The 26226-nt window shown below is 39.1% G+C and overlaps 2 protein-coding genes across 5 annotated transcripts; one reads left to right on the forward strand and one right to left on the reverse strand.

Annotated features, from left to right (window-relative positions):
- Positions 1 to 2384: 2384 nt before the first annotated feature.
- On the forward strand, positions 2385 to 13285 carry azi2 (5-azacytidine induced 2). 4 transcript variants are annotated; one of them, XM_018684884.2, is made up of 8 exons: positions 2385 to 2553; positions 4454 to 4689; positions 5434 to 5550; positions 5714 to 5819; positions 6715 to 6848; positions 7208 to 7272; positions 8578 to 8702; positions 10962 to 13285. In XM_018684884.2, the coding sequence occupies exons 2-8, from the start codon at positions 4471 to 4473 to the stop codon at positions 11387 to 11389; spliced, it is 1194 nt and encodes a 397-aa protein (XP_018540400.1). In that variant the 5' UTR covers positions 2385 to 2553; positions 4454 to 4470; the 3' UTR covers positions 11390 to 13285. The 4 variants fall into 4 exon arrangements, with proteins under 4 accessions (XP_018540400.1, XP_018540417.1, XP_018540408.1 ...); XM_018684901.2 differs by having other exon boundaries at positions 5714 to 5813; XM_018684892.2 differs by having other exon boundaries at positions 2388 to 2553; positions 4436 to 4689.
- Positions 13286 to 14358: 1073 nt separating this feature from the next.
- cmc1 (C-x(9)-C motif containing 1) lies at positions 14359 to 20852 on the reverse strand. Its single transcript, XM_018684916.2, has 4 exons — positions 20722 to 20852; positions 20176 to 20268; positions 15373 to 15463; positions 14359 to 15128 (listed from the first exon to the last, which is right to left on the reverse strand). Exons 1-4 carry the CDS (start codon positions 20741 to 20743, stop codon positions 15008 to 15010), a joined length of 327 nt encoding a protein of 108 aa, XP_018540432.1. The 5' UTR covers positions 20744 to 20852; the 3' UTR covers positions 14359 to 15007.
- Between the last annotated feature and the right edge of the window lie 5374 nt (positions 20853 to 26226).

The raw sequence follows: 26226 nt of genomic DNA on the forward strand, positions 1-26226 counted from the left end.
TACATATACATAACTAGTGATTTGCAGCTGAGAGGGCAGATTAACTGTGTTGCTATGCAACTGTGTAGGGTACTCATGTAATCTGACCACTTCTGACCTCAGTATTGAGTGAATGTAATGGTCCTATCTGCTTAATTGTACACTACAAACAGGATGAAACAAATTAAACAAATACACCTCTCTGGCACCCAAAATGTAAGAGCATCAGCTGCAGGAGAAGAAAGAAGACAAAGCTTATGGAACCACATGATCAACTACTGAAGGTAGTATGGTCACAATTAGACCAGTATAAATACATGTTTAATGTTAGGGGATGACAATGGTCAGGGTCATAGTCACATGGTTCCATTGGGGTTTGACCAAGTATTCGCTCCCCTGCCAGTATACACACTGTTCTGCGCCGTCTCTGGTCAGATGGGCTTGTTAATATACACCTGTCCAGCAGTTCCTCTATGTCTCTCAACAGCAACTGGGCCTCTGACAACACTGCAATGGAATTGATACAAAGAACCTGGTGATAGTCCCCATCTCTACCATCCACTATATATTTTGCAACTATTTTGCTTCATACTGCAAAGTTTAGATTGCATATGAGATGTCAGTCAAAAGTGGGAAAAGGTAAGGATTGATTGATATCTGTTAGGGATTTACAAGATGTGAAACGCTTTACAAGATGGGAAAAGAAACCCTTGGTTGAAATGTTTATGTATGCCTAATAAGTACAGCCTAAAGACACCACCACAATAAACTGAATGTTGTTAACATGATGGTGAAAAAGTCATTTCATGTCACTGACTCTAATCATGTTAGCCTTAAATCAAGACTGATGTTACACCCAAAAACAGACATGTTCATTATGGCCTGTGCAAAATAAGGAAGGTATAAATGAAATAAATATGACTGGTAATATTTTATAAATATTTGATGAGAAATTACTGGAAAGCCTTTTACTGTAACTTAAAAGCATGTTTCATCTATGAGAGAACAAAACCAGCACTAGTGTATGCCACAGTCACAGAGAAGTGAGAAAGAAACACTTCTATTGTGCTGATACATGCAAGTGTTTCGCTTACATTCACGAGTCTTCAAGATGCAGATCTCGGGCTTCTCTTCACATGTCATGTCACTGATCTTTGCAGCTCCTTTCACGGCCATGTCCAGGGTTTGTTTTTCACACTTTTGACTCCTTTAAAGTGATAAATGCAGGACATTTAGGAAATATTTGGTGATACTTTGAACACAGCAATAGTGTGCTAGGTATTGCTGGTATACTAGCTTTCCTCTTCCTCTTTTGGAATTGTTGAGATGATACCATTTAAACTATTAGACTAATTTTAACACATACTGCACACACACTAATGTTCTGCCCAGCACAGCCACTGTCTGCTGGTAAAAAGGCCATACTAGTGAACACACTAATGTTAATCTCTCTTAATGCAATTTTCCAAGATTTTAATGATAACATTTGAATTAACTAAATCTAGTTCATATCAAACTATAAATCGTAAATAAGTGACCACTAACAATATTCTGTTCATATTACACTGGGTCCAAATTGTATGCTTTAATCCAGTATTAAGACCATTCTCACAAAAATTTAACAAGTAAATTTATTAAGATACATGTTCACCATTAAACAGTGATGACATTTAACCCTGCTTACCTTTGCTGCTTTCGCGATTGACGCTAGCAAGCTTTGTAGCTAAAGTTAACTAGCTAGCTAGCTGAACACGACATCAATAAATCTCAAAGGGCAACAGAAAATACGCCAAAAACATATATTTAGTCATTAAAATAATTATTTACATTTAGTTTTTTGTCAACGAGAAAGAAATTAATAGTTATGTTTAGTAGTGTCTGTGTAAGGTAAATTTGGCATGTTAGCAAACATTTCCTAAGTATGAAGAAGTCGTCAGTGCCACAAAAATGACAAGGGGCAGCTTTGTATTTAAATTCAAAATTATTCACAACGTTAAGTTATCCTTACTTCTTAATATTTATCTTTGATCTGCGCTGGTCGCCTTATGTTCTTTCCCCCCTCTAGCTGCGGAAGAAAGGCGAGTTGTTAGCATAAAGTTGTTCCGCACGTCCCCTAGTCAGTAGAGCTGGCTATCACTTATTAGAGCCTACAGATCTGACGATCCGTTTAACTCCGTTGAAGACTGTACTGGTTTCTTTTGAGTTGTGCTTTTGTCAAGGTTGTCAGATACAGTCTGTGTTTTAATTCAGCTGAGCCTCTCCCTTTACGTGTTGCCGAACCACATTGCGTACACTGCATTTATTCAATTCAATCTCCTGCCTCACAGTCTAGCCAATCTAGTTCACCATGCGTAATGTCACACAGCTCGGTTCACATCCTGCTTTTATTTTGAAAAGACTTCGGCAGTCAAGTGACTCCCGGAAGTTTTTGTTTCCTCACCTGTCAGTTCTGACACGGTGCGAGTGTTCACCGTCGTCTTTGTTTGTCCCCGAGAAACAGGTCTTCTTTTGTCAAGAATAAATGATAACCCTGTGTGGTCAACTGGCACCTAATTGAGGACAGCATCTAACACGGTTAGTAAAAGTCGAGAGTGAAAAATAATCGAGTGCTGCTAGTTCACCTAGCCACAAATAGCCAGAAGACGTTAGCTAACCGCTAGCTAACTGTTATCACCATAACAGATCGACCGTTTCGATCACCGTAAGGTTAGATTATGATATTGATTTTATGTTTGTCCAAGTCGTTGTTTGCTGGTTGTGTTTCAGTCTGTAACCTATTTTAGAACTGCCTATCACTGTGTTGTGTCGACTGTCAACAGAGCTCACGGAAGCTAACACTACAACGTTAGCATCGTACACATACGAGATTCATTGATTGTTTACATCCTGATTATGGCTGATTTTTATTGCCAGTCTGTATGAAATAAGGTCTGCTAGTCTCTGCGCTCTCCTGTTTTACCTGGGAAAGTCTAACGAAATGACGTTGCTCTTCATGTCTTGTGTTTGGACTTAGGTTCACTTTCGTTTTGTGTACTTTGCTTGGGTCACTTTCAATTTCCCACCACCGCTCTCTGAAGTCGTCCATGAAAGTCAGCTATATTTTGGTTTATATCCGTAGCACGGATCTAAGGGCCTGTCCAGGTATTTTGCTGAAACTTGTCTCTATAAGAGCTTCGGCCTTTAGAGTAAAGAACTTGGCTCCTCGGTGTTTGCTGCATCATTGCATGCTGACATCATCGATAGCGTTAGCTGCACCGTCTCTGCTGCCCGCATCTACTCCAAACGGTATCCAGGAGGGTGTGGGGAGTAAGATAATGTCTGTTTCAGTTAGTTTGGCTGCACCAAAACATTCCTACTGAGAGTCAGTTGGAGTATGTCACACTCTCATAACAACATGACAGTGCTTAGGTCAGTGTGACACCTTTCTCTCATCTGTATGCAAAAAGTTTGTCTTTGTACTTATACAGCCGCTATATAGATCTCATATAGACCATTACAGATCTAATATAGTTTATGACCCATATTACCAATGTTTCAATGTTCCTGCAATAAACCGTAGGTGTTTACTCACGTTTACTCTCACCTTCTTTGGTATTCTAGCAAAATGGTCGATGTTGAAAGCTCCATGGACTAGATTGTACAAATCAGTCATATGACGAAAGTTTGGTGGAAGCTGAGTCAACTTTACAAAAGAAAGATATATGTTATTGTAACATTGGTCTGATGATGGCAGTACTGTGCTCATCCACATGTGGCTTGATGCTGTTTTAGGCCTGTCCCAGTCACTGTAGTCATTCTGAAAATCAACTCTAGACCTTATGTTAAATTGCCTGAAATAAATGATCAAACAAAACACATCTGTTGAACAAACATTTGATCAGCTAATAGTTACATTTGATTTTTTACCTTTTGGGTCAAAGTGTAAAAAAATAATTTGTAGACCTTATCATATTTAAGCCAAAACTCTGCCTCATAGCCACAGTTTCCTTCTGATTCCAGACTAAACAACATACATGAAATGCTGCTGCATTTGTTGTTCTGAACCTTTCACCTCTGGTAGCTCTTGTCAAAATGTCTCTTGCACACAGGAAGTGATGCACTTTACATTTCCTGTAGGAGTGGTTTGTATGTTAGAAATAGAGGACCACCATTGGTAAACATGAGTAAAGGGGAGTGCACAATCTTTGGAATGTCAAAGTGTCATCAGTCATAAAAAGTTACAGCACAGGGACACCGTTTGACTGTAGAGTGATCTGTAGGATATGCAGAACATAAGTAGCAATGACCACCCCCATCAGGTGTAATAACATAACTTTTTTGCTGAGTGCTTTAGGATAGAAGGTTCTAACTCGACTTCAAGAAACAAATAGTTGTATCATTGTTTTGTCTTTGGCTTTTACAAAAATACAAAACATATTTATCCCTTTCAACATGAAACTATTGATGTGATTCCCAGGTCTTCTATCTTTTACAGAGTAGGCCTGTGCAGGCATGGAGCCCCTGGCAGTGGATGATGACATCTGTATTCTTAAACACGAAACGGCCTACTCTGCCACTGGCGAGAGTCCTGTGTCGGTGTGTGCCGGCGACGAATCTGTTGCCTCCCACTTTGCCCTGGTCACAGCCTACGAGGACATCAAGAAGAGGCTGAGAGACACAGAGCGAGAGAATACCTTGTTGAGGAAGAGAGTTAAGCAGCTGGAGGATAAGGTATAGATGTAAATGGGCAGGACGAAGTGATGGTGGGAGACAGGCAAGGAGAATATTGAAGAAAGTGATTATGTCTTATGGGAGAGGGAAGTAAAAGAACATGCTGCTTATCCAGATGGCTAAACAGCCTGAGCGCAAGGTTTAGAAAGTTTGAGCTGGAGACAGAGATGAATGAAAACAGATTTCCTTTTCCATTTATCAGGACGTTGGAATTATGGACAAACACAAAATGCTTAGAGAAAGTTTGGAAAAAGTCAGCAAATTCAACACCACGCTGCAAAATACTTGCCTCCGGGAGAGTCTGCATGCCAGCATCATTAATATTGTTGGCCTATAGTTAAAGCTATAAAACAATGAGAAATAAATCTGCACTGTCTAAAAACAGAGAGGAGGTCTGGAAAAGCATGGCATTGCCAAATAATATGTTGGAGCCCTTCACATTGGAGGAGAAGGCTCCTGAAATTGGATTTACAAAAAAATAAAGGATCCAGTACAATGCAGAGAGAGCTATTTAAATAGGAGGGGTCCTAGTGCAGATGGTGGGCTACAGTGAAAATCCTGCACAACACGTGGGCAGAAAAGCCTCTCTACAAGTGTTTAATTTGGTTTTATCTGCTGCAGCATTTGGGCTATCAAGATAGGATGTGGTGGGAGGAAAGTAACTTCCTACCACAGATATTCAAATTAAATGAAATTGATCTCAGCTCCTCTCTTTTCTGTGTGTTTTATCCACCACCACTGTAGCTCTTCAGGCCAGATGCGCCTCCATCAGAGGGTCCCCAGTACGTGAACAAGGCCTTCAGTGCTTACCGAGGTATCTATATAGAGAAGGAGGACCTGCAGATGGAGCTTAACAAACTGGTGCGTTTCCTGATTAATCTGAACCTTCTTTAAATTGACACAAGAACTCACAGGTTTTGTGTAATGTGGGAGCAATAGAGTTTGTCCTGCATTGGTATGAATGCTGACTCTCCCTTCATTCTCCCCTCCCTCTCCCTCACTGTTTCCTCTCTTTCTCTGTCAGAAAAAGGAGAAGAGTGAGAGTGAGAGGTTGCTGACAGAGCAGCTCCAGGCCAAAGAGTTGGAGCTGCTTCAGCTGAAGACAGAGATGGAGACCAGCCAAGGTACAGGTAGAGCACAAAGGCCTGCTTTCTATTCTGTGTAACAGCTAAGCAGCATCTAGTATGAAGTGTGGTATTTATTTTATCTTTTCTAAAGTGAGATGATATTGAACGTGTATGTGTTAAAATATTTTGATAATGACGTCTGTGTAAAATTTAAAGATGAAAAACCAGTAAGCAGTTACCAGTGTAAGTAATTACATTTACAGTACTACACTTAAGTACAGTTTTGAGGTATTTGTGCTTTACTTGAGAATTTTTCATTTCATTTCACTTTCTGCTCCACTACATGCATCTGACAGCTATACTTTCATTACTAGTGATTTTTTAAATTAAGATCTTACATACAAAAAACGATCTACAGAAATCATAACTTTTAATAAGTGGCTCATAAAATGTGATGGTTTTTGTAGCTTTAACCCATATGTGTATAATTAGCTAAAATTAGTTCTAACTCCACATCAACCAGCTACAACATTACAATACACCTTATTGCATCAATAGAAATAATCCATTAATATAATCTAACATTATAATTCTCTTAAAGAGACTATTGCACAACAGATATCTGTGGTACTTACACATGGTAAGTACATTTTGCTGATAATATTGACATATTTTTATTCAAGTAAAATTTGCAGGACTTTTACTAGCAATGGATTATTTTTACTCTGTTATTACTGCTTTTAATTAATTTTAGTATCTGAGTATTTCTTCCATTGTGCAAAACCATGTATTATCATCATTATCATTATCATATTTAACTGTATTACTTTATCTTGATGTGGAGTAACTCATCAGAACATTCAGAAGTTCAAAAGTTCTGCAAAAAATAATTGAATTTAACATTTCCTCACTCATGGATATTGACTGTTAAACTTCTTTTTTGATAACGTGTGCTCAGTGATGAAGAGCCTGAACAGCCCTCAGGACTACTGGCAGGTGGATAGGGTCAACACTGACCTAAAGATACACAAACTGCAGAAGGAGCTGGAGAGAGTGACACTGGAAAACAGCAGACTGGTGGAGAGAGGTGGGGTAAGTAAAGGTGGGAAGAAAGAGCTGGAAAGAGAGAAGAGGATCATAGAAAATGAAGGAGATAGAAAAAAGAGGGGGTGAGAGAGGAAGAGCCAGAGAGAACAGCGCTGAACCACCATAGACGATGTAGCGTAACAGGAAGAGAGGAAAAGAGAGGAAAACAGTGGAGGAGGGGTGTTAGGGCAGAGAGAAACAGGATGACACTGGGAAACAGACCAGTGAGGAAGTAGTGAGAAGAAGAAAGTATTGCTTGAAGGGGAACAGAGGAGACCTAAGTTAGGTAAAACAATAAAAAAAACAAAAAACAACTGCTTCAGATACCTCCACTGTCTATCATTGATAACTTTACTCTCTTTTAGGAGGAACCCCATGGCCTTAACGGACCAGACTTAGACCTGACCTGTGACGCAAAGTATAATGCAAGGTAAAGTCTTTTATGAATATCATTGTGGCTGCCACCTCAGTGCCCAACCCTCTTCAGTCTGCTCAGGCTAAAATAAAACATCAGAATGGTCCTTTAAAACTTGAGGACCAAGTTTGAGACAGATGGCATGTGAGACACTCGACAAGTCATACAGGTATGCTGCAGTATAGGAGATCTGATTTCACCGGTGCAGTATTCTCTCTCCCAGTGTGTTTACCATGACATGTAGTTGTCTTCTTTGGCCACTAGAGGAGGGTGCAGCTTTACACATTTTAACTTTGTCTACATAACAGCTGATGATATGCAGAAGCAACTGAACCTTAGACATGCTCAAGACTGGCTGAACCCTTAACACTTGTGTCCATTAGAAATAATTTACTAGCTCTGGCATATGGAATTGCACCCCGCCTACTTTTTCAGTCAGATAATCTTCTGTAAATTAGCACTGACTTACATTTCATGAAGAGGAATTTCTGTGGTGCATTATAATTGTTTCCCGTGTCAGCAGTTTTCAGGTGTTAGTTTTTAGCAGCACAAAAAGCTTGAGTTTTTTCCTCACTATTTTTCTTTTATTGTTTCAGGCAGGTGTTTGAATTTAAGACACAAAGTGTTGATGAGATTCTGCATCTTTACCTAAGGTGTGGAAAGGACAGTTTGTAGGTGTTGCTGACCTCAGCAGCCATACCAACCAACCTACCACTATTTTAATACAGCTGATGGTACTGAGGGGTTTAGCATCAATACAGGCCGCCCCTTCTGTCAGAAAACCCATCAGTGTTAATGTAGCAAATAATATGTTTTTCCTTTGCAAGTCTCAGAAATCTAGCCTAAATGTACCATAGTAATGTGAACTTATGCTGTTGGGTGAATATGCTCAGCACCTGTGAAACTTGTCTGTGGCTTAACATCAGCAGTGTTAAATGTGTCAGCAGAGAAACAAAACCATATCGCAGTTATTGTTGGCACAAAGAAATTACTCTATTAACAAGGCCCTGCAGGGATTTTTGTAGTTTGCTAAATAGATCAGGCCTCAGTATCTTATGTGACAGGTGACATTTTGGAATTTCAACAAACAGGTGAAATTGAAGATTTCTTGAGTTTAAGGAGTGAGTACCCACAACAATATGAAGGATATATGAATGGTATTCTACTGAAACTATGAGCTGCAGCATGTCACACAGCGTACGATCCTTTACCACATGAGATTGTGTCTGATAGTTGGATGTTTCTAACAAGGCAGGCTGTGTAGAAAACCAGAACAGCCTTGAACATCACATTTAAGGCAAATATTCTGTTGATCTGCAGCGAGACAGGCATGCTGCAGATGTGCCAGGCTTTGCGCTGCGAGGTCACTCACCTCCATTCAGAGCTGAAACACCAAACAGGCCTGATCAGGAAACTCAGGCCATTGATCAGTGAGACAAGACAAGGTAAGGCGTAATACAGAGACTGCTGTTTTGTGAATATAATATCTCTCAAACTTTGTTTTCTGTGTTTGTGTCAGTATATATGTGATAAGCCACCAGCACTGCTCCCCTGCTGCCTTTTCACACCTCCTCAGCTACACTGTATACAGCATGGGGAACATCGTGTATCCCCTACATACCCCTATAGCAATTTCTCACAGGTTACACTCAGATGCAGTGAGACTACAGTGCAGTCTTGACATCTTTGTTTAGGTTTCTTATGTCTTTCAGACCAACAAAAATACAAATTATGCCTTTTCCTTCAGAGCTCAGGCAACACTGTTCTTTTGTTTTAATCATTATCCCTTTAAATATTAAAAAAATCTTTATTGTATTACATTTCAATTGAGAAAAATATTTACACATGTAAACTTTGCCTTTAAATAAGCATTGTATGCATTAATGTGATTTTAAGTTTACTTTTGCATCTCTGTATTTGGCCTGTAACATATTGACAGTTTAGCTAATCTGACATCAGAATATGTGTTTCTTGGGTGTCAGGCAGTGTCAGCCTTGCTTCTTTACACAGGAACTAATGTAGCTAACATCAAGTGCAAATAGGGAGTTATTACTGCTTCTCCTCACTTAAGGGAAAGCTTTTTAAAGAAGTACTACTTACTGAGAAGATTTCTCCTGCTGCTCCTTGTTACAATTTGTATTAGGGTGCGATAAGACTGCAGATTTTATCTTACTGCTCAAACACTTTGATAAAGAATATCATAAAATGGTCTATCCCTCCTCTCCCCTCCCTCTGTGATGATGCATTCTACCCTAGGAGAGATTACCTCTGTTGTCAATTCCCTCTGAGTGTCAGAAGAGGAGACCAGGAGGTGAAAATTAGAAAGAAATATGGCAAGAAAATAAATCTTGGCCTATTTATTCCACTGAATAAGAGGGTAATCCTGTAACTTAGATGAGACTGATAGAGAGAAAGAAGGAAAGCAGGAGTGGCAAAGAAAGGGAGCGAGGAGGAGGGGGAGCTATGTATTTATTCAATCATATTGTGCATCTGTATTCTTCTAATGTTCCTCCTTTGGAATCACTTTTATTCAAATCCTAGCCTCAGGAGGCCCTCTCATGGAAGAGTAGCAGGGAGTGATGGATGGATAGATGTGTGTGGATGGAGAGAGGTAGGGGAAAAAAGCGAGAGAAAATACTCTCATTTAAACTTAATTATTCACTCAAGATGATGATTTGATAGCAAAGCAATGATGTGTGTGAGAGATTAGGACATCTGATTTGTGTGGCTTAGTTTATGCACAGAGGTTTGTCTGATTAGGTTTTTGTTCTGGTGAGTTTTGTATGATTATTTAGGATATTTATATGGTGCAGAGGTTTTAGTGTACAACATATGTACCCCACTGCATGGTGTGAGATTTTACCTCACTACTATGTTTTTACACTGTGAGGCTTATTATCTAGTCAGGGATCAAAAGGCTCTGTTGAATGCACTTTAGAGTTTTATCTCTGTAGAAACCTAAGCTTAATCCACATGTAAATAAGTACAGAAGTAAACACTGAGGTGCAATCATGGTGCCAAAAACAAAGGCAGACATCGTTTAGCAATTTGAGGAGAGAGTGGATGGCTTAATTTTTGCTGCCTACTAGATTTTACAGACATGATGAAACAAAACAATTTCATATACCTTTCTCACCACCTTAAGCACAGAAAAATCAAACAAATGGTGGGAATTAACTGAGTGACGTCCATTTCTGACATATAGCTGTTGAATAAAATTAAATGTAGTTAGATTAATGCTAATGATCAACATAGAAAAAATAATAAATTACTTTGTTTTTCTTCAGTGTATAATCTGTGCTCTATTAATGTGTCTACAACTGCAGCATTCAAATTGTACTATAAGACAAATAACAAAAAATACTTTGCTTACTTTAGAAAGATACTGAAAAGCTTAATTTGTACTAGTGCCACAATATTAATACCATGAGGCTTGAAGCTAAAATATTACAAAGAGAGAAAATAGTCCAAATGTTTTATTTTTGAATTCTTGGAAAGAAGATGCAAAAGCTACCACTGTTACTACTGCAGCTTCCATTACTGAAATTGCCTAAATCAATGTGTTGACGACCTGTGAAAACTGTTAATACAACCAGTTCCATCTTTTTATCACCTGTCACTCTCATCTTTCCTCCCCCACATTCACTGTCCCTCTCCCTTTCTCTGCTTCCTATCACTCACTCTCTCTGTTGCTGCCTCAACAGTTCCAATCCAGTGTCTGGATGACGTGGAAAAGAACAACCACCCAGTTCCTCGGGCGTCAGTGCCTCGCCCCCCTAGTGCCCCCCCACTCCCCTCGTGCTCCGGACGCCCCTGCCCTCCTGTCAGCGGCCCTTCGTGCGCCTTGCTGCCAGACAGTCTGAAGGAGGACTGCTGGTACAATGGGCCCTGGCCCTCCCAGAGCTGTTCAGGAGAGGCTCTGATTGGGAATAACGCCTGCTCTGTCATGCTGCCCCCTCCTCCCCTGAACCAAGCTTCCTTGGATGAGAGCTCAAGGTCCTTCCCCAGTCCCCCAAAGCCCAGTGATGCTGTGTTCTGGGAGGGACACTCTGCTGCATCCAACTCCTCATCCTCAATGGGTAATTACAGTCCCAGGAGCCCACCCAATACTGAATGGGCCAAACCCTATTGAGAGGAACTTTGATGGGAGAATAGATGATTTAAGAGAGTGTAGAATTGGATGGAAAAATAAAATGAATGGACTCTCCAACCCTGCCACATAGCTACCACCTTACCTGCCTTAAGTTGATAAGACCACACCTCTGGGCTGGACTGGACTGGACCTACTGGTTGTGGGAACTAATTAACGCCAGAGGAAGCCTTTTCGAGGTCAAGACTCTATAAACTTTATTCATTTCTCTGCGCACTGCATCTGTGAACATATCTGACCTCGCAGAGGAAAAGTTGAGGAGAGACTCGCAGTAGAATTAATAGTTTGTCCGTGTGTATGTGTCCTTGTATGCACATGCATACATGTGTGCAAGCATGCATACAAGCAATTTAATTTCTGTGCGTGCATATATGCACATCAAACAGAGTGTGCCTGTGCGTGCAGATCAGTGTGTGGACACTTCTCGCCTGCCTGTATCTGTATCTCATCATTATGAACCCAGTAGGGCTCAAAGGGCCTCTTTTTCCATTCGCTGTGGCCAATGATCACTGGGGCCACAGCTGGACACATAGTACTAGAATTTGTAAAACTGTACTCCCTTCAATGCAAGTCTTTTTACATTCAATTGCTGTAAAGTATACAAGGTATGTAGTCCAATCTATGTCTCATGATCATATGAAGGAGTTTGGTATGAAGACTTGATTTGTTTGTTTCTATACTGTGATGGAGACAGACATACAGTAAATGTATGATAATCACAGATTTTTGATCCAAATTTGAACAGCTACCAAATAAAACCTTTTTTTTTTCTAAACTCTTATTTTCATCAGTCCTTATGGATCATTATCAAAGTGGGTTGTCACTCTACCTATGCTTACCAAATCATTTTTGAGAATGCAGTTACAGCATTTGGATTTTTGAGGAGATTGTAAAATGAGTGGCAAATGATCATCTTAAGCTACCAGTGTCTTGCTTATGAAATAAAACACTCCACCCACACTAGCACCAGAAAGGGTTCAACTGTTTACGATTTTACAGAAATTCCACAGCTCATGCAAGCCTCTGTAAACCTGCCTGTTATCACATATTCAATTTTCACAGAATTACTATCAAACAATATCTGTCATATCTCCATTTCTCATTTCTAAAGGGGCATGTATATGTAAGGCTGTGCATTGTTGGATGTTTTCTGTCAGACTTTTCATTTGAAAGACTCATGGAATAGAATTCATACACTCCGATGTATTTTGGAAACGTGATTAGGTTTGTGGAGATTTTGAACAGGAGATGTATCTAAGCTCTGTACTGTGCTGATGTTAAACTATGACCCATTTGTTTTGCAGAATGAGGTAAGTTGTTGTGTCAGGTGAGTATAAGCTGAGGGATGTACAAAAGAAAACACAAGTAGAATACAAGGTATACAGAGGAAAGAATGTGCATATCTGTATAAATGTAAATGGTGGGCTTCAGTAATCTGCCAAATGCGGTTTTGCACTCCAAACCATAGGTTTTGTTTTGTTTTGTTTTGTTTTGTTTCGTTTTGTTTCCTCCCCCTCCCCTAAGATTTCTGATCTGTATTACTACTGTCTGCAATGGTGACAAGACAATAAGCATATTAACCTGAAGAAATGTGAGCTGTGACTTGACAAATAGGTGCACAAAGCACAAAGGCCTGTGGTCATTGAAAAGTTTTTGCTTTTCTGATTTTCTTCATTCTGTTCCATGATAACTGTGGTCTTTCTGTTATTAATTAAAAAAAAATTATTTTACAGCAGTAGTTTCATACTTCTGTAAACGATTTGCAAACCAAAATGCAATGTACAGTAGATATGGATTATATTTTAGATTTACTGCACTTCAGACTGTTTGTAAATATGATCGATTAAACAAATAAAAGGAAGAGACGGTGTGAGGTTACTCTGTGTCTCAAATCATATTTTTAGCAATGAGTTTCTGTGGTTCAGTTTAATAAACAGATGGCTTTAGCATGTCAAGCTACTTTACAGATGAAACCAGCGACAACCTGTTTTTGGCTTCATAGACATTTTGAGTAATTTATTTTACACTACATCTCAGCAGCAGAACAGTTCCTATTGTCCACAAGGCCTCCATACTACTGAACAATCTGTTAACTCAGTAACTGATTGTTCAATATTTTAACTCGTCATGTATCCATTACAATTAAAATTTCCCCAGGTCTCTCTTCACATACTGCTTTCCTTCAAAGTCATACTGCTAAAAATTGATGACCTTATGGTTTTGAAATGTTGGAGCTGAGCAACTTGAAAACATCATTTTAGGCTCTAGAAACTTGTGACATCTATAATTTCACACTTTACTGGACACTTTTCATCATAATGAGCCATCTCTGGTTCTTTGAGATAACAGATATACAACAGTGCAGACGTGAGATGGCTTCAACAGTAAAACACAGTAAGACATGATGAGGCAAAGCGGATAAGATGGTAACAGAAAATGAACCAAATTTCATTTTTACTTTTTAATTGTTTTTCATTTTTTTAAATAAACCTAACACAACTAATTACATAAAGTGACTGACCCTTCAAAATAACTATCAAATTAAGAAGTTAATGTAGCTCCACTCTGTTGTGTCAGTGTGGTCTGACTCAAAGGCTGATGTGTGACTCCCTGTCTCAAAATACAAACACTGAAGCAGAACACTTTGAATCAAAGCTCTTACATTGTACAACTTGACGCCAATAAGAGTGGCCAATTGAATCAGAAAATGTTTAGAAATTTGCACATACTTTAGAATGCACTGACATTTGAACTGAAGTAAACAATGTGCTGAAGGTAGGTAAATTTTACATTGAATGTAAGCTGATTTTGCTAACACTGCCTTTTCAATAGTGTAAAGACTATCCAAACCCTTAAGGAATACACGTCATTCAATTCTGTAACATGTTTGAATAAAACATGCTGAGGATGGTCTAACTTTATCTGGAACAAAATGCACGAATGACTCATACTTTGTCTAATTTGCCACTGATATAGACTTTACTGCCACAGAATACAGTGTCACATTTCATTGCATATGCCAACTGATCACATGATTCTGTAACTGCATGTCATTGCTTGGTTAGTTGTCAGACATGTCCAACACTGTACAAATCTGATCTGATGTTAATATACACCTTCTGAGCTAGGCAAAGGCAACAAGCCAGACTCCTTATTACCACTTGTGTTGTCACTGTATGTAGAACATATACATATTACTACTCAGCAGATATTGAGCATCCCTCAATTTACAACCACACACCTCTACAGCCAAAGCCCTGCATTGTTATCAATCAATTGGTAAATGTAAGGTAAATACTGCTGATTCAATTAAGTGAGAAAGATAATTATGATGCAACAATTGTGGCCATCTAATGAAGAACATAAAAAATAGGCATCGATTTGATTATATACCATTCTTGCACACCAAAGTAGCTTCAGTCACAAAAACTCCACAGATTTAAATAAAGCACAGGCTTGTGGCTCTATCAGTAATATACCCTGCCAGATGACCATGATGACCACTAAGTGTGCAGGACTTGGTGCTAGTTCTGGTTAGAGCATCATGCTCTGTACCTTCACCTTCAGAGGAGGGATGTTCTTTGGGTGTCATGTTGTTCATTACATGCTAGTGGGGAGTTTTTGTTTCCTGTTCTTTGATGGGATCCCCGTCCTTTCAAACTCCAGTTTGTCTCGGATGTACTCTTGCTTACACTCCTCGAAGAACATGGGGTCTTTGTAGCTGGTGGCAGACAGAAGTAACAGTATTTATTTTACAGAATGAATGTAGCCTTTGATGGTGATTCTATGGTTTTGAGACTACTGAGACTTGCTGGGCAACAGTTTAATGCGTCAGCGAGGGTGGGAGAGAGTGGGTAAGCCCCTGTGCAAGGTGTTGGTGGGGTAACACGTGGTGCAATAACACACGGGGAGCCACCTTGGTGAGTGAGTGCTCGGTGTTGCAGGAGAAACTGCAAAATACTCACTGCAGTGTCAGACATTCCTTCAGCACTGAATTCTCCTCTTGACACTTAAACGCCATGAGAAAACCAGACTCTTTACAGCAGTGGTTGAAGGCTGGTGGGAGGTGGAGAAGAGAGGTGGTAGAGAGAAGGAGAAATTAGCAAAAAAGAAAGAAGAACAGGCTCAACATATACAATAGCCTCAAACATTACTTTATTAATAGAACCTGCTTCACATCTTTTAACAATCTGCCTTTCAGCTTATATGATTTGATCCTATAGTATAAGAGCAGAAAAGAAAACAAGTATCCACAAGCAAACCAAGATGGGCCTCATCTTGTCACTCCACCACAATAAGGAGCCTGGTCATAGGTCATACAGTCTCTTATCAAGCTGAAACCCATGTTTCCTTGTTCACACAAGGACTGAGCTTAACTGTACTGGCCACAAAGTGGTTGTATCTGTGGTTGCTCTGTTTCCACACTAGCTGTATAACAGTCAGCACACCACCTGCAAATATAAACATGTCTTTACCATCCAAGAATTAAATATAGTTTATGCTTCACTGATCACAGCACCCAATGAGGCCTGGGACTAGCCAGGGGTTATTAACAATAACTAAGCCAAAAAAAGGAGTGCTTCCAGAAATCACAGGTCCTACATTATCGGGAGTGAGAAATGTGACGTTAAGGCTGTGTCTTTAACAGATAAGGCAGAGCTGACGGACAAATGGTTGTATGATATTTTAACTTTTAGAAAACCCTTGCAGACTTACAGACCAGACAAATTCTGCAAATGACTGTAGGTTTGCATATATGCTACTTAAAAATAAAAACATGTTTAACGGCACAAAGTGGCTTTGTTAAAAAATAAAGCACATACAAACCCCCTGAGACAGCATGACTTCAAATCCAATTGAACATATGTTTAATCTTTGTTGCATGTTATCCCCTCTGACCCAGCTCACTACACAGGCTGCAATCTAATGTGGCAAGATTATCTATACAATTAGAAAATTAGGTGATCACTAAACATGATGATTGTCACTTATACAAATCAAAAGCGCACCCACAAAGCTGCATCAGTGACTAGTGGTGTATTCCAGGTTAAATGTGCAAGGTCCTCATTGTAAACAAGGTGCTGAAGACTCTGAGTATGCACCTAGTTAGCAAGCTCTTGCTCAAAGCTTTAATTAAAACCACTGCCCTCCAATGTCCCCTTTACAAACACTGACATCATAATTAGCTATATCAGTGGCATCAGTATGGTTATCACACAGACACTTTCATCAGGATGCACATGTGAAGAAACCAACTGCAAAAGCAATTTAGGGAAGCACAACAGTGCGACTAATCTAATCAACAAACGCCTCATCCCTGTCTCGTGGTACTAATAGAGGATGCAGAGGGTTGCCATTCTGATCGCTACTATGCCAAAGGCAAATCTATGAGACTAGCTTTCAGAAGAGGCCCCTCTAAAGAAAAGTGTGATGCCACCTTCACTTTAGGCTGTCTTGTTTGCCATTTTTAAAGATGCAGAAGTGCACTTTGGCAGTTAGAAGAAAGCAGAAGCTAGGGGCTTGTATGTTTGGGGAGATTTGGACCTTTAGAGGAAGATATAAAGTGTGAGTCTCTAATACATAATTAGACATAACAGAAACTAAATATCAGAATTTTGAGCAAGGTTTCTGTATGTCTGAACAATGAAATGGATTAAAAATGAATCAGTAGCTTTAAAATATATCAATGTCAAAGGGAAAATTACTGTTTCAATTCATTTTTTTTGTCTTTCATGTTTTGAATTTGGAAATTTAAAATTTACAATCACTTTCTGCAAATCAAAGTCTTGCTAGAACATAACAGGAGTCAATGTCACTGTGAAAGTGGTTGCTAGTTGAGTGTGTAGGTTGTTCAAATGGTATGGTTCACAGGCATGTGTGAGCATCAACATGAATCATCATCACAATAGGAAAAATCACGTCAGGTAAAGTCAAAGTACAAAGGTGTTGTGCTCAGGTCAGTAGTACCTGTTTACCTCAACAACAAAGCCTGCAATATACAACCATGCAGTGTGTAAAGACATACATGCAGAGACAGATAACAGGAAAACATACTCGTAGATTGTGTTTTTTTTTTTTTCACTTTTCTTTGTGAAACACAGTCATAGACACACATGCGGGAGCCCTGTGCAGACACAAACACACAGAATGAGATGATAGAAGGTGGAGGATGGAGGTGTGAAAATGAGTGGGAAGAGAAGCTAGTAATGTGAGGGGGGTTTCCACTACCCACACACAGCCACTGTCTGTCCCACCACCTCAGGCTGCATGTGTATTGTCTCCCTGTGTGAGCTGTACACACTGGCTGTCATCTGATTTCTAAAAACCACATAGCCTAGTCACTATCTGGCTGATGTGTTGCTGCAGCACACAGGGGATGTGTGAGCAAAGCTGCAGCCACCACTTCCATGCAGACGAAGTGGCAGCTGGTGTCATGCCAATTGGCTTGACTGCTCCTCAATTCAGAGAAAGTAAGTGGACTCAAGAAGCAGGTGTTCACAGCGGCAGAAAACAGTTTAGCCAGAGAGAGTCAAAAGGTCAAGGCACAGGAACAAGAAGGTTACAAGAGACTCCTTCTCTGGGACAGAACAAATACACCCTCACAGAAACAGGTCGCAAACGGAGTACGATCTACGATCTTCAAAATTATGTAAAAACAATCAAGATATGACAATTTCACCTGAGAGTTACCATTTGAAAAATAAATAACATCTAATGCCTCAATAATCCATCTTCAGTGTTGTCAGGGGAGTAAGATTTTTATGGCTATAGACAGATTGTTCAGTTTGTGATTAAAATAATACTACACATTGTGGTCTGACCTCAGTTTCTTTCTTGTCTACATATTAAATATAGTTGGCGAAGTCGCAACTATATTTAATATGCAAAAAGTGTGACTAATATGTATTTACGCTCTCTGTTCTCGGACAAAAAGCCTTATTTCTCTGAACAAAACAGTAACAGTATCCTAGTGTCAAGCTTAACTCTAGTGACAACTGAATTCTATTGTTTAAAATCTATCAAAGAAAAAAATCTGACTTTGGAAATAAATCAGCAATCCTCTCATATTAATTGACATGCAAACCCACTGTTCACTCATAATGAGGATAATAAGGCTTTGGTAATGCAAATTTGTAACCTTAAATGAACAAATTATATGGTATGGAGGTTCACTTTTGACTTTTTCTTCAAACAGTCTCCTTCTGAAAAATACAAGGATTGAATTGGGGTCGGTGCAGGGTTTTATTTTATATACAAGAAAAGTAAGTGAACTCTTAAGAATCATCTGCATTTATGCATAAATTTGTCTTAAAATATGGTCAGAACCTCATACAATTAAGAACAAAGACAATATGATTACAAACTATTTATTTTAATTAATGCTATACAAATTCATTGTATTGTTCTTGTCCGTACCACATACATCACAGTGTAGTTTGGAAAAAGATGTGAATCCCTCTGCAAATGACATCGACAAAGCTAGTCAGGAGTTCACAAACCTGGAGTTCAATCATTGAAACAAGATTGTTGGTATGGGTTAGAGCTACTTTGATTTATATAAAAGACACTCATTTTGAGTTTGCTATTCACAATAGGCATGCTGGCATGACACATGCCTAACAAAAGAGATCTCACAAGACTTAAAATCAAGAGTCGATGATTCCCATGAAGCTGGAAAGAGTAACATAGTCATCTCAAAGAGTTCAGATATTCATCAGTTCACAGACAAACTACTCTCCCCAGAGGTGAACACCTAATTAAGATGGTTCAAAAGGTACAGCACAAAATGTGTTAGTGAAAGGGTTCACGTAGTTTTCCTACCAACACTATAAATGTTTAGTGAGTGCGTTCATTAAAGACACAAGATATTATCATTGTTTTAGCTTAAGCACGTCATGTTTGTCTGTACACCTGGCTTAGGTTAAGGTCAGGATTCACACAGGGGACCTCAGAGGCTTGGATTTAAAATGGATTACTGATTTCTGAACCTATGTGTGTATATCTACATCAGGGTTGAAATGAGCTACAACAGGAACAGAAAGACAATGAAAAAGAAGAATAGTGCCTGAACTTAAATGTGAATAATGTATCACTATGCAAGTGTTTTGCTCTGAGTAAAGCTTTCTTTGTATTGCATTTGTAATGCAGACAAACACTAATACAATGTTGCCAGTTTATTAGCTATACCTGGCTAAAACTGATTCAGGCTAATGTAGCATAACATATATTTAAAATGCAATTATATTTACATTTTATTCCTTACACTTGTGACTGTGCTACTGTGACATGTCAAATTGTCTTCAGTGAAAAAAGGCATATTAGGTGGGGAAAATATTAGCAACACCACTCAGTATATCCTCATAATGTCCATAATAGGCTGCAGTAGCAGATACGTGTGAATGATGATCTTAGTTGACTAAAAGTCATAAGCTTTATTTAGCATTTTAATTGACAGCTGAAAAACTATCAAAGTTTTTCTCTACTTTTATAACAGATCCAACAGCATCGTATTTGTGAGCTTATTTGTGGATGGAAACCAGACAAACTGATGCAAACCGATTCATATCAAACTACGACACACATTACCATGTGTATCAGAAACACATTTTAATTTCTGGGGCAAATTTTACCAGAAAAATCACAAGCAAATATGAGATAAGGTGGTGGTCCTGCTTTTCTTAGATTTAATGTTATTTGTATTTGAGTTGAGTTGAACAAAAAGGGCCAGGAACAGAGGCGCTATCTCACTTTCAATCTCACAGACACACCTTCAACTTTCTCAGCACAGCGCTCCTTGGCTTTCTCCCTCATCAACTTGGGGATCAGGACATCTTTCTCCACATGTCTCAGTTGGATCTCCTCTGAGGAAATCAAAATGAAAACAGATACACAGGTAAACCGACATAACCACGTCCAGCATCATCATTATCCCATTTTAATCGTCATATATGTTAATTATGAGAGACCTTTGCTTCTTTGGCCAAACCTGAGAGACACCTCGTCTCTAGTATTCATTATAATGATTCTTAGTATTATTCAAGGCATATACAGTCAATTCAGACCATTAAAGTAGGTGGTATGCATATTGTATAATTGAGTGGACACGTGATTAATAATTTATTGACCTTTACGTAGACCTAACACTTTAGTTTAAGCTACATAGCTAACGTTAGCTACACGAGTCCACATAACATTGAGCCTTCCTTGAAAGCACGGAGCTGAGTAAAGCTGTATAAAGAGCTTGTAACGTTCTCAGCTAACGTTACGTCATGAAAAGCACGTCAGGCATTTAAGACAGCAGAAATGTTTAATACCTGCGTTGGCTGCCTCCATCATGGTGTTGTTTCTCAAAACATTACAAAACTGAACCAATGTGACCTAGCTCACGTACGCTCAGAAAACTTCCGCTGACGTAGCTGGGCGGCGTCAAAAACTACAAATCCCAGAGTCACACACGGACTAACCGAGGATATAAATTGCTTCCGAGTTGACAATTCGGAACACCTGCCTGAGAAAAGCATTTAGTGGCAGCGAAGTGTTGGGTCAGCTTCGTAGTCATCTCTGTAGAGGACTGTTGAAATTTTTAGATTTTTGTGCCTTTCGTTCACGTAAAGAGAGACTTAATAATAGAAATATCTCTCATCAACCTGTTGAGCAATACTATTACAGCTACTGCTGTGGCTACTACTAGTACTAGGACTACTACTACTAATACTACTATGTTGTGCATCTAAAATCAGTCAGTTATTTAAAATTGACATAGTGTTTTGTAAAAGCACACAGTCTTTACTGCAAAGCTTTAGAGTGCCCAGGTTGGACATTATAACAGTTAAACCTGAACACAAGACAAAACAATAGTGCTGCACTGCTCAACAACAGAGTTTGTGATGTTGTTGTAAAGGACAGTATTGTATAGCGTGGTGTTTTTCCTTTTACTCTCCAATTTGTTCTTTGTGTTTTGTAGTGTTTTTTGTTTGTTTGTTTTGTGTAACTAAAAACTATAAATATAGGGAAGATTAGTATGTTCATCTATTACTATTATGAAAGCCATTAAAACTAATTCAATAATGATTTTTAATTGTCTTTACACATCACAATAGGAACAGATAAATCATTAATTCAGTGATGGCTGTTTTCCTTTAGTTGCCTCTGTTTCAAGGTCCTGGTATTATTCCTGTTGGCTCACTGTCACACTGTCTTGGCAGTGCTGTCATTAATGTTATTAGTAACACCTGTGCTTTTCCTAATATGATAGGTCAAATTTCTACTGTAAAAAAGTCATGTAATATTTGTATAGATTATTATGAAGTAATTGTTGAAATTCTTTCAGTCAAATGTCCCATGTCATTTGATGTTAAACTCCCATGTGAGGTAGGCTGCAGGTCAAAGCAGTAAATCAAAGGGAGAAACTGAACAATATTTCCACATTAAAAAAAACGTCTGAATGGAAATGAAATGAAATGTTTGAATGAACTGTCAAAAGTGAAATAAAATGTGAGTAAAATGGTAACAAAATTCAAAATACTGAAAGTATATCAACATCCAACCACAATGTATCTGAACCTACACCCAGCCTGCATGTTGAGCACAGTAAGTCTGACCACAGTCAGCTGTGTCGCGAACCGGCTGTCTAGATCCCATGCAAAGAGGCCCCACCTGTTCAATCAAAGCGACAGGTACACACTCACAGACCCGCACACACCTTGAAGCAAAAGACAATCTTCACACGTACAGTTAAACTATAGACTACAATAAGAAACAGGCACATGCTACCCACCTCCACATCCAAACCACACACACACATACACACCCAGTGCGCCTTCACAACTCACTCTCACCCACACACACACACCACCAGCAGAGGGGAGCCTGTCTGCCTGAAGTTCTCACAGCTCTCTGACCTTACAAACGCTAAAGCTGCCACTTTCCTCTGTGGAGGAGCATAGTCTTTTTATCTGAAAATCAAAGGCCAGAGAAAAAACAATGATATCTACAAGAAGAAAAAAGACTCTTGACAAACAGAGAACACAAGCCATCACCTGTATGCACTGCACATGCTTTTCTTTTGTGTGTGTATGTGTGTTACCTTAGACTTTGACACGTAGACAGATGGACACACACATCTCCAAGCCCAAACCAAATGCCCCCCAGACAGCACACTCTTCTGTTTCAATCCCTCCTGACAACAGGTGGGCATCTGCAGATTTTAATATCAGCAGATCTCCCCAAACTGCAGCATGAGCCAAATATACACAACAAGGCCAAGCGGAGCTCATACGAATGATTGCACAATCATTGAACCAAATCTGAGTAAAACAATATTTTAATATCTCTTGAATACTTGACAACACGTGGGCTTTATTTTGATATTTTCACACTGCCAATAAGATGTCTCTGCAAAAAAGGGTAAGAAAGTCTGCACTTCACAAAAATTTGAAATTTACATTCTCAACAGGTCCTTGGCACAGTGAATGGTAACTTGCAGCAAAGATGTAAGAGTCATATTTTCATTATAAAGTAAAAAGAAAAAATCATTGTGAACAAAGGCACAATGGCAATCTTTAATGATGAAGAAATGTTACAAAAGAAATACAAATTTGGCCTACAAACAAAATGTGATGCTTTTGGGCAACTTAACTTAATTTTGTTCCAGTTCTTCACAAATGCAAGTGAGCACACAATTATAAATGCAGTATTTAAGACAAAGTGGCAGAAATAAAAAAATAAAAAAAAGCAGTTAATTCATTGTAGGATCCTCTATTGAGAAAAAGGCTATACTGTAACAGTGTTTCAAATTCAGTTTTCTGCTGCTTTTTTCTCAGACTTCATTTTTTTTTCTGTCAGCATTGTCTAACCACTAAACACTGTTCTCACCACTCTGCTCAACCCTTAATTAAAAAAATAAACATCCCTTTCCTTTCCTTTATGTTCTTTTTTCAACCAAAATATCAGCAAAAAGAAATCAAATACACAGAAGCACCAGGTGCTTACTTAGTGTGAACTCTTTCATATGCTGTAAAATATAAAATAAAGAAAATCTCTGGCAGAGTGCAGAACTAGTCAAACTGTTAAATATCCAGGTAGTTTTACCAATCCATTCCTGATTATTCTTTGAGACAAAACTTTCCCTTTTCACCTGCTGCTAGTGGTAACATCAACCCTGAACACTTCAAAACAATTTGTTGCTCTATTCACTGTTCACTGCACTGTCAAAATCAATAACTGAAAAAGTAAATATAGCATTGAACAGGGCGCAAGCTGGAAAGTCAGCTTTTACACGTGGAAATCTTAACACCATGGGAGGTATTTGTTGATCCCCAGTTATTAATTAGCAACCTTGTTAGACTCCCACATATGTTATTGTCCTTTTGTGTAATGCAAGAATAAAAGATCTTATGTAGTGTGCCTTTCAAACATTATCCTACTCTATAAAATACTGTGCAAGATGGGAAAACGCCACATAATTTCTATATTTGGGGAATTTCAAGAGTACAGAAGATAATACAGTAGCTAAGCCCTGACCAAGTCCAGTTGGCTCTATAGTGGAAAGCACTCACTACCCCAGGTAGCATGCTGGCTGATATGGCAGAAGCACGGGCTCCCAACACTGATCCAATATTACCAGAGCAGCAGGGCCCCATGAACCTGGCAGAAGGAGGTTAGCAAAGTTAAACCCTCTTACTACATGCCTCACTGATCAGGGCCAACCACCAGCTCTTCCAACTGTCCACTGACAGCCACAAAACAACGTCCCTGTCAGAGAATGTTAAAGGGTCATCAACACTGACACCTCTTGTACTTGTGAATCTCCAGAAAACCATCTATTGATGTATGATTTATATATCTTATTTATGAAAGAATAAGAATGGGGAATCCAATAAATGGACTGAGGTGGAGGACAATCTGTTGCAACATGGGAGATAAAGCCTTTATTGCAACAAGTGTAAAGACGGATTTTGACTTGTACCACAGTGGAAAGAATCTTAAAGTCATTTTTTATGAGCATATTGCAAAAGCCAGATAGTGTATTTTCTTAGAGGCTCCTTCTCTCTGTTGCACTGAGCCACAGTGAGAGGGAGGAGGTGTGTCCCAGTTCCCTCATCTGCTCTGCTGCCTCAGTCCCCTCTCCTCCGTATCTGTGACTTCCAAGACGTTACTCGGCCGGCAGATGGGGTGTGGAGATGAGATTTTAGAGAGTATTTAAGCCCGAGCCACGGGGAGCCTCTTCAGGGTCGATGGAGAGCAGATAATCCAACAGCTCGGGTGAGGGGATTACAAACCTACAGGCAGACCTCTGCTGTTGAGTCCTGCTGTGGGGCGCCTTCCTCAGGTCACCCCTGTGAAATTTCAAAGTGCCAATTACTGTCAATGTCAACTAAGTGTATCTTGATATAGGAATGAGTCACAGCTTGGTGGGTTCACCTTCTCTTTTAGCTGTTTTTTGTGTGCTGATTAATTATCTGATTCAGGATTGTAAATAATTTGCTAAAATAGTGGTGGTGATCTGATACTCTGATAAAGAAAGCACAAGCTTCTTTTGTCTTCCAAAAATCAAATATTTTTACGTCACCATCAGTCCCTCTGCCTTCCTATTTTGTTCATTTAGCTCAGCCCTTTAACCAGACCTGATATGCATCACATAAAAGAAAGGATACTGATTTAAAAATAAAAAAAATATGATGGTAACAATTTACAGCTCAACTGGTACAGGCATGGAGCATTAATAGTACTGGTGTACACCAAACTATAGTATTTAGTATGTCTTACAGTATATAATTAAATAACCAGATATCTATAGGTAAAAAGCATACAACTCATTTTACAATAATTGAAATAAACCACATTTTTGGAATTCCATTTTCTCCAGACAATTGACTCACTTCCTTAGAGAAAAGTTATACAATGATATCTATGTAAATGGGCCAGAAAGCCTTTTTGCTTAACCTGGCTCTGGTCATGCTGGCACCACCCGAGCAATGTCAGGATGCATTTCCTTTCAAGCAAGTGAAGGGGTCTGCCACTGTGCCACAATCTGCACCCGCTTCTCAGGCAGGCTAAACCCTTTGACACCACAGTTTTTAATTAAAATTACATTAGGAGTAATCAGCCAGAAGAGTTGGGGATGGAGGTCAGAGGGATGGAGGGACGGGGTGGGTGAGTGAGTGGAGGAAGGTTTTGGATAGATGGTGCAGGGAGGGAGTTTGACCCTAAAGCAGTGATCTCTGCTGCCAGGTCTGTAAAGATGTTGCTATTGGCCTTGCCTGGTCAGCTGGTGATAGTCACTGAACCGGTAATGAATTTCTATTATATGTTTCTTTAAAAAGGAGTAACAATACAGTAAGACAATTAGAATGTTGCATTTCTCTGAGTCTCTAGTTTTGCACCATAGCACTTCACATCTCACATACAAATAAAATTAAACATTTAAACTGGCTAATTTGCCAATTAGTAAAGGATAAACAGTAAATGTTAGATGAAAGTTCATTGTATTATCCTCCTGTCCTGTTCTGACATGCTCAGCAGTGATTCCAACAATGCGTTTGTAAATTACATTGTTGAAAGGTTTTTTTTTTTTTAGAGACACATCTGGCTTTCTCACTGCATCTGTAAAAGGGAAAGACCAAATGTTAATACGACTTCCTCCTTCCTAGAAACAGGAGAGGGCTGAAGAGAGAAGGGTACAAAGACTCCATTCGTTCTCACTTGAGGGGCTCTCACCAAGATAATTATAAGCTTTATGAAAGTACACAGCAAAAAGTGGGAGAAGCCCACCAAAAGAATGGATAGACAGGAGAAGAAAATTACTTTTCCCCTCTGCC

The sequence above is a fragment of the Lates calcarifer genome, linkage group LG15 (assembly GCF_001640805.2).
Source record: "Lates calcarifer isolate ASB-BC8 linkage group LG15, TLL_Latcal_v3, whole genome shotgun sequence".
NCBI classification, from domain to species: domain Eukaryota; kingdom Metazoa; phylum Chordata; class Actinopteri; family Centropomidae; genus Lates; species Lates calcarifer.

Coding starts and splice junctions, on each gene's coding strand:
- azi2 (XM_018684884.2), top strand. CDS start 4,471: ATGGAGCCCCTGGCAGTGGATGATGACATCTGTATTCTTAAACACGAA. Junction 4,690..5,433: donor TTAAGCAGCTGGAGGATAAG/GTATAGATGTAA, acceptor CCACCACTGTAG/CTCTTCAGGCCAGATGCGCC. Junction 8,703..10,961: donor GATCAGTGAGACAAGACAAG/GTAAGGCGTAAT, acceptor CTGCCTCAACAG/TTCCAATCCAGTGTCTGGAT.
- cmc1 (XM_018684916.2), bottom strand. CDS start 20,743: ATGATGGAGGCAGCCAACGCAG. Junction 15,464..20,175: donor CTGTGCTGAGAAAGTTGAAG/GTGTGTCTGTGA, acceptor ACCTCCCACCAG/CCTTCAACCACTGCTGTAAA. Junction 15,129..15,372: donor AAGGAATGTCTGACACTGCA/GTGAGTATTTTG, acceptor GTCTGCCACCAG/CTACAAAGACCCCATGTTCT.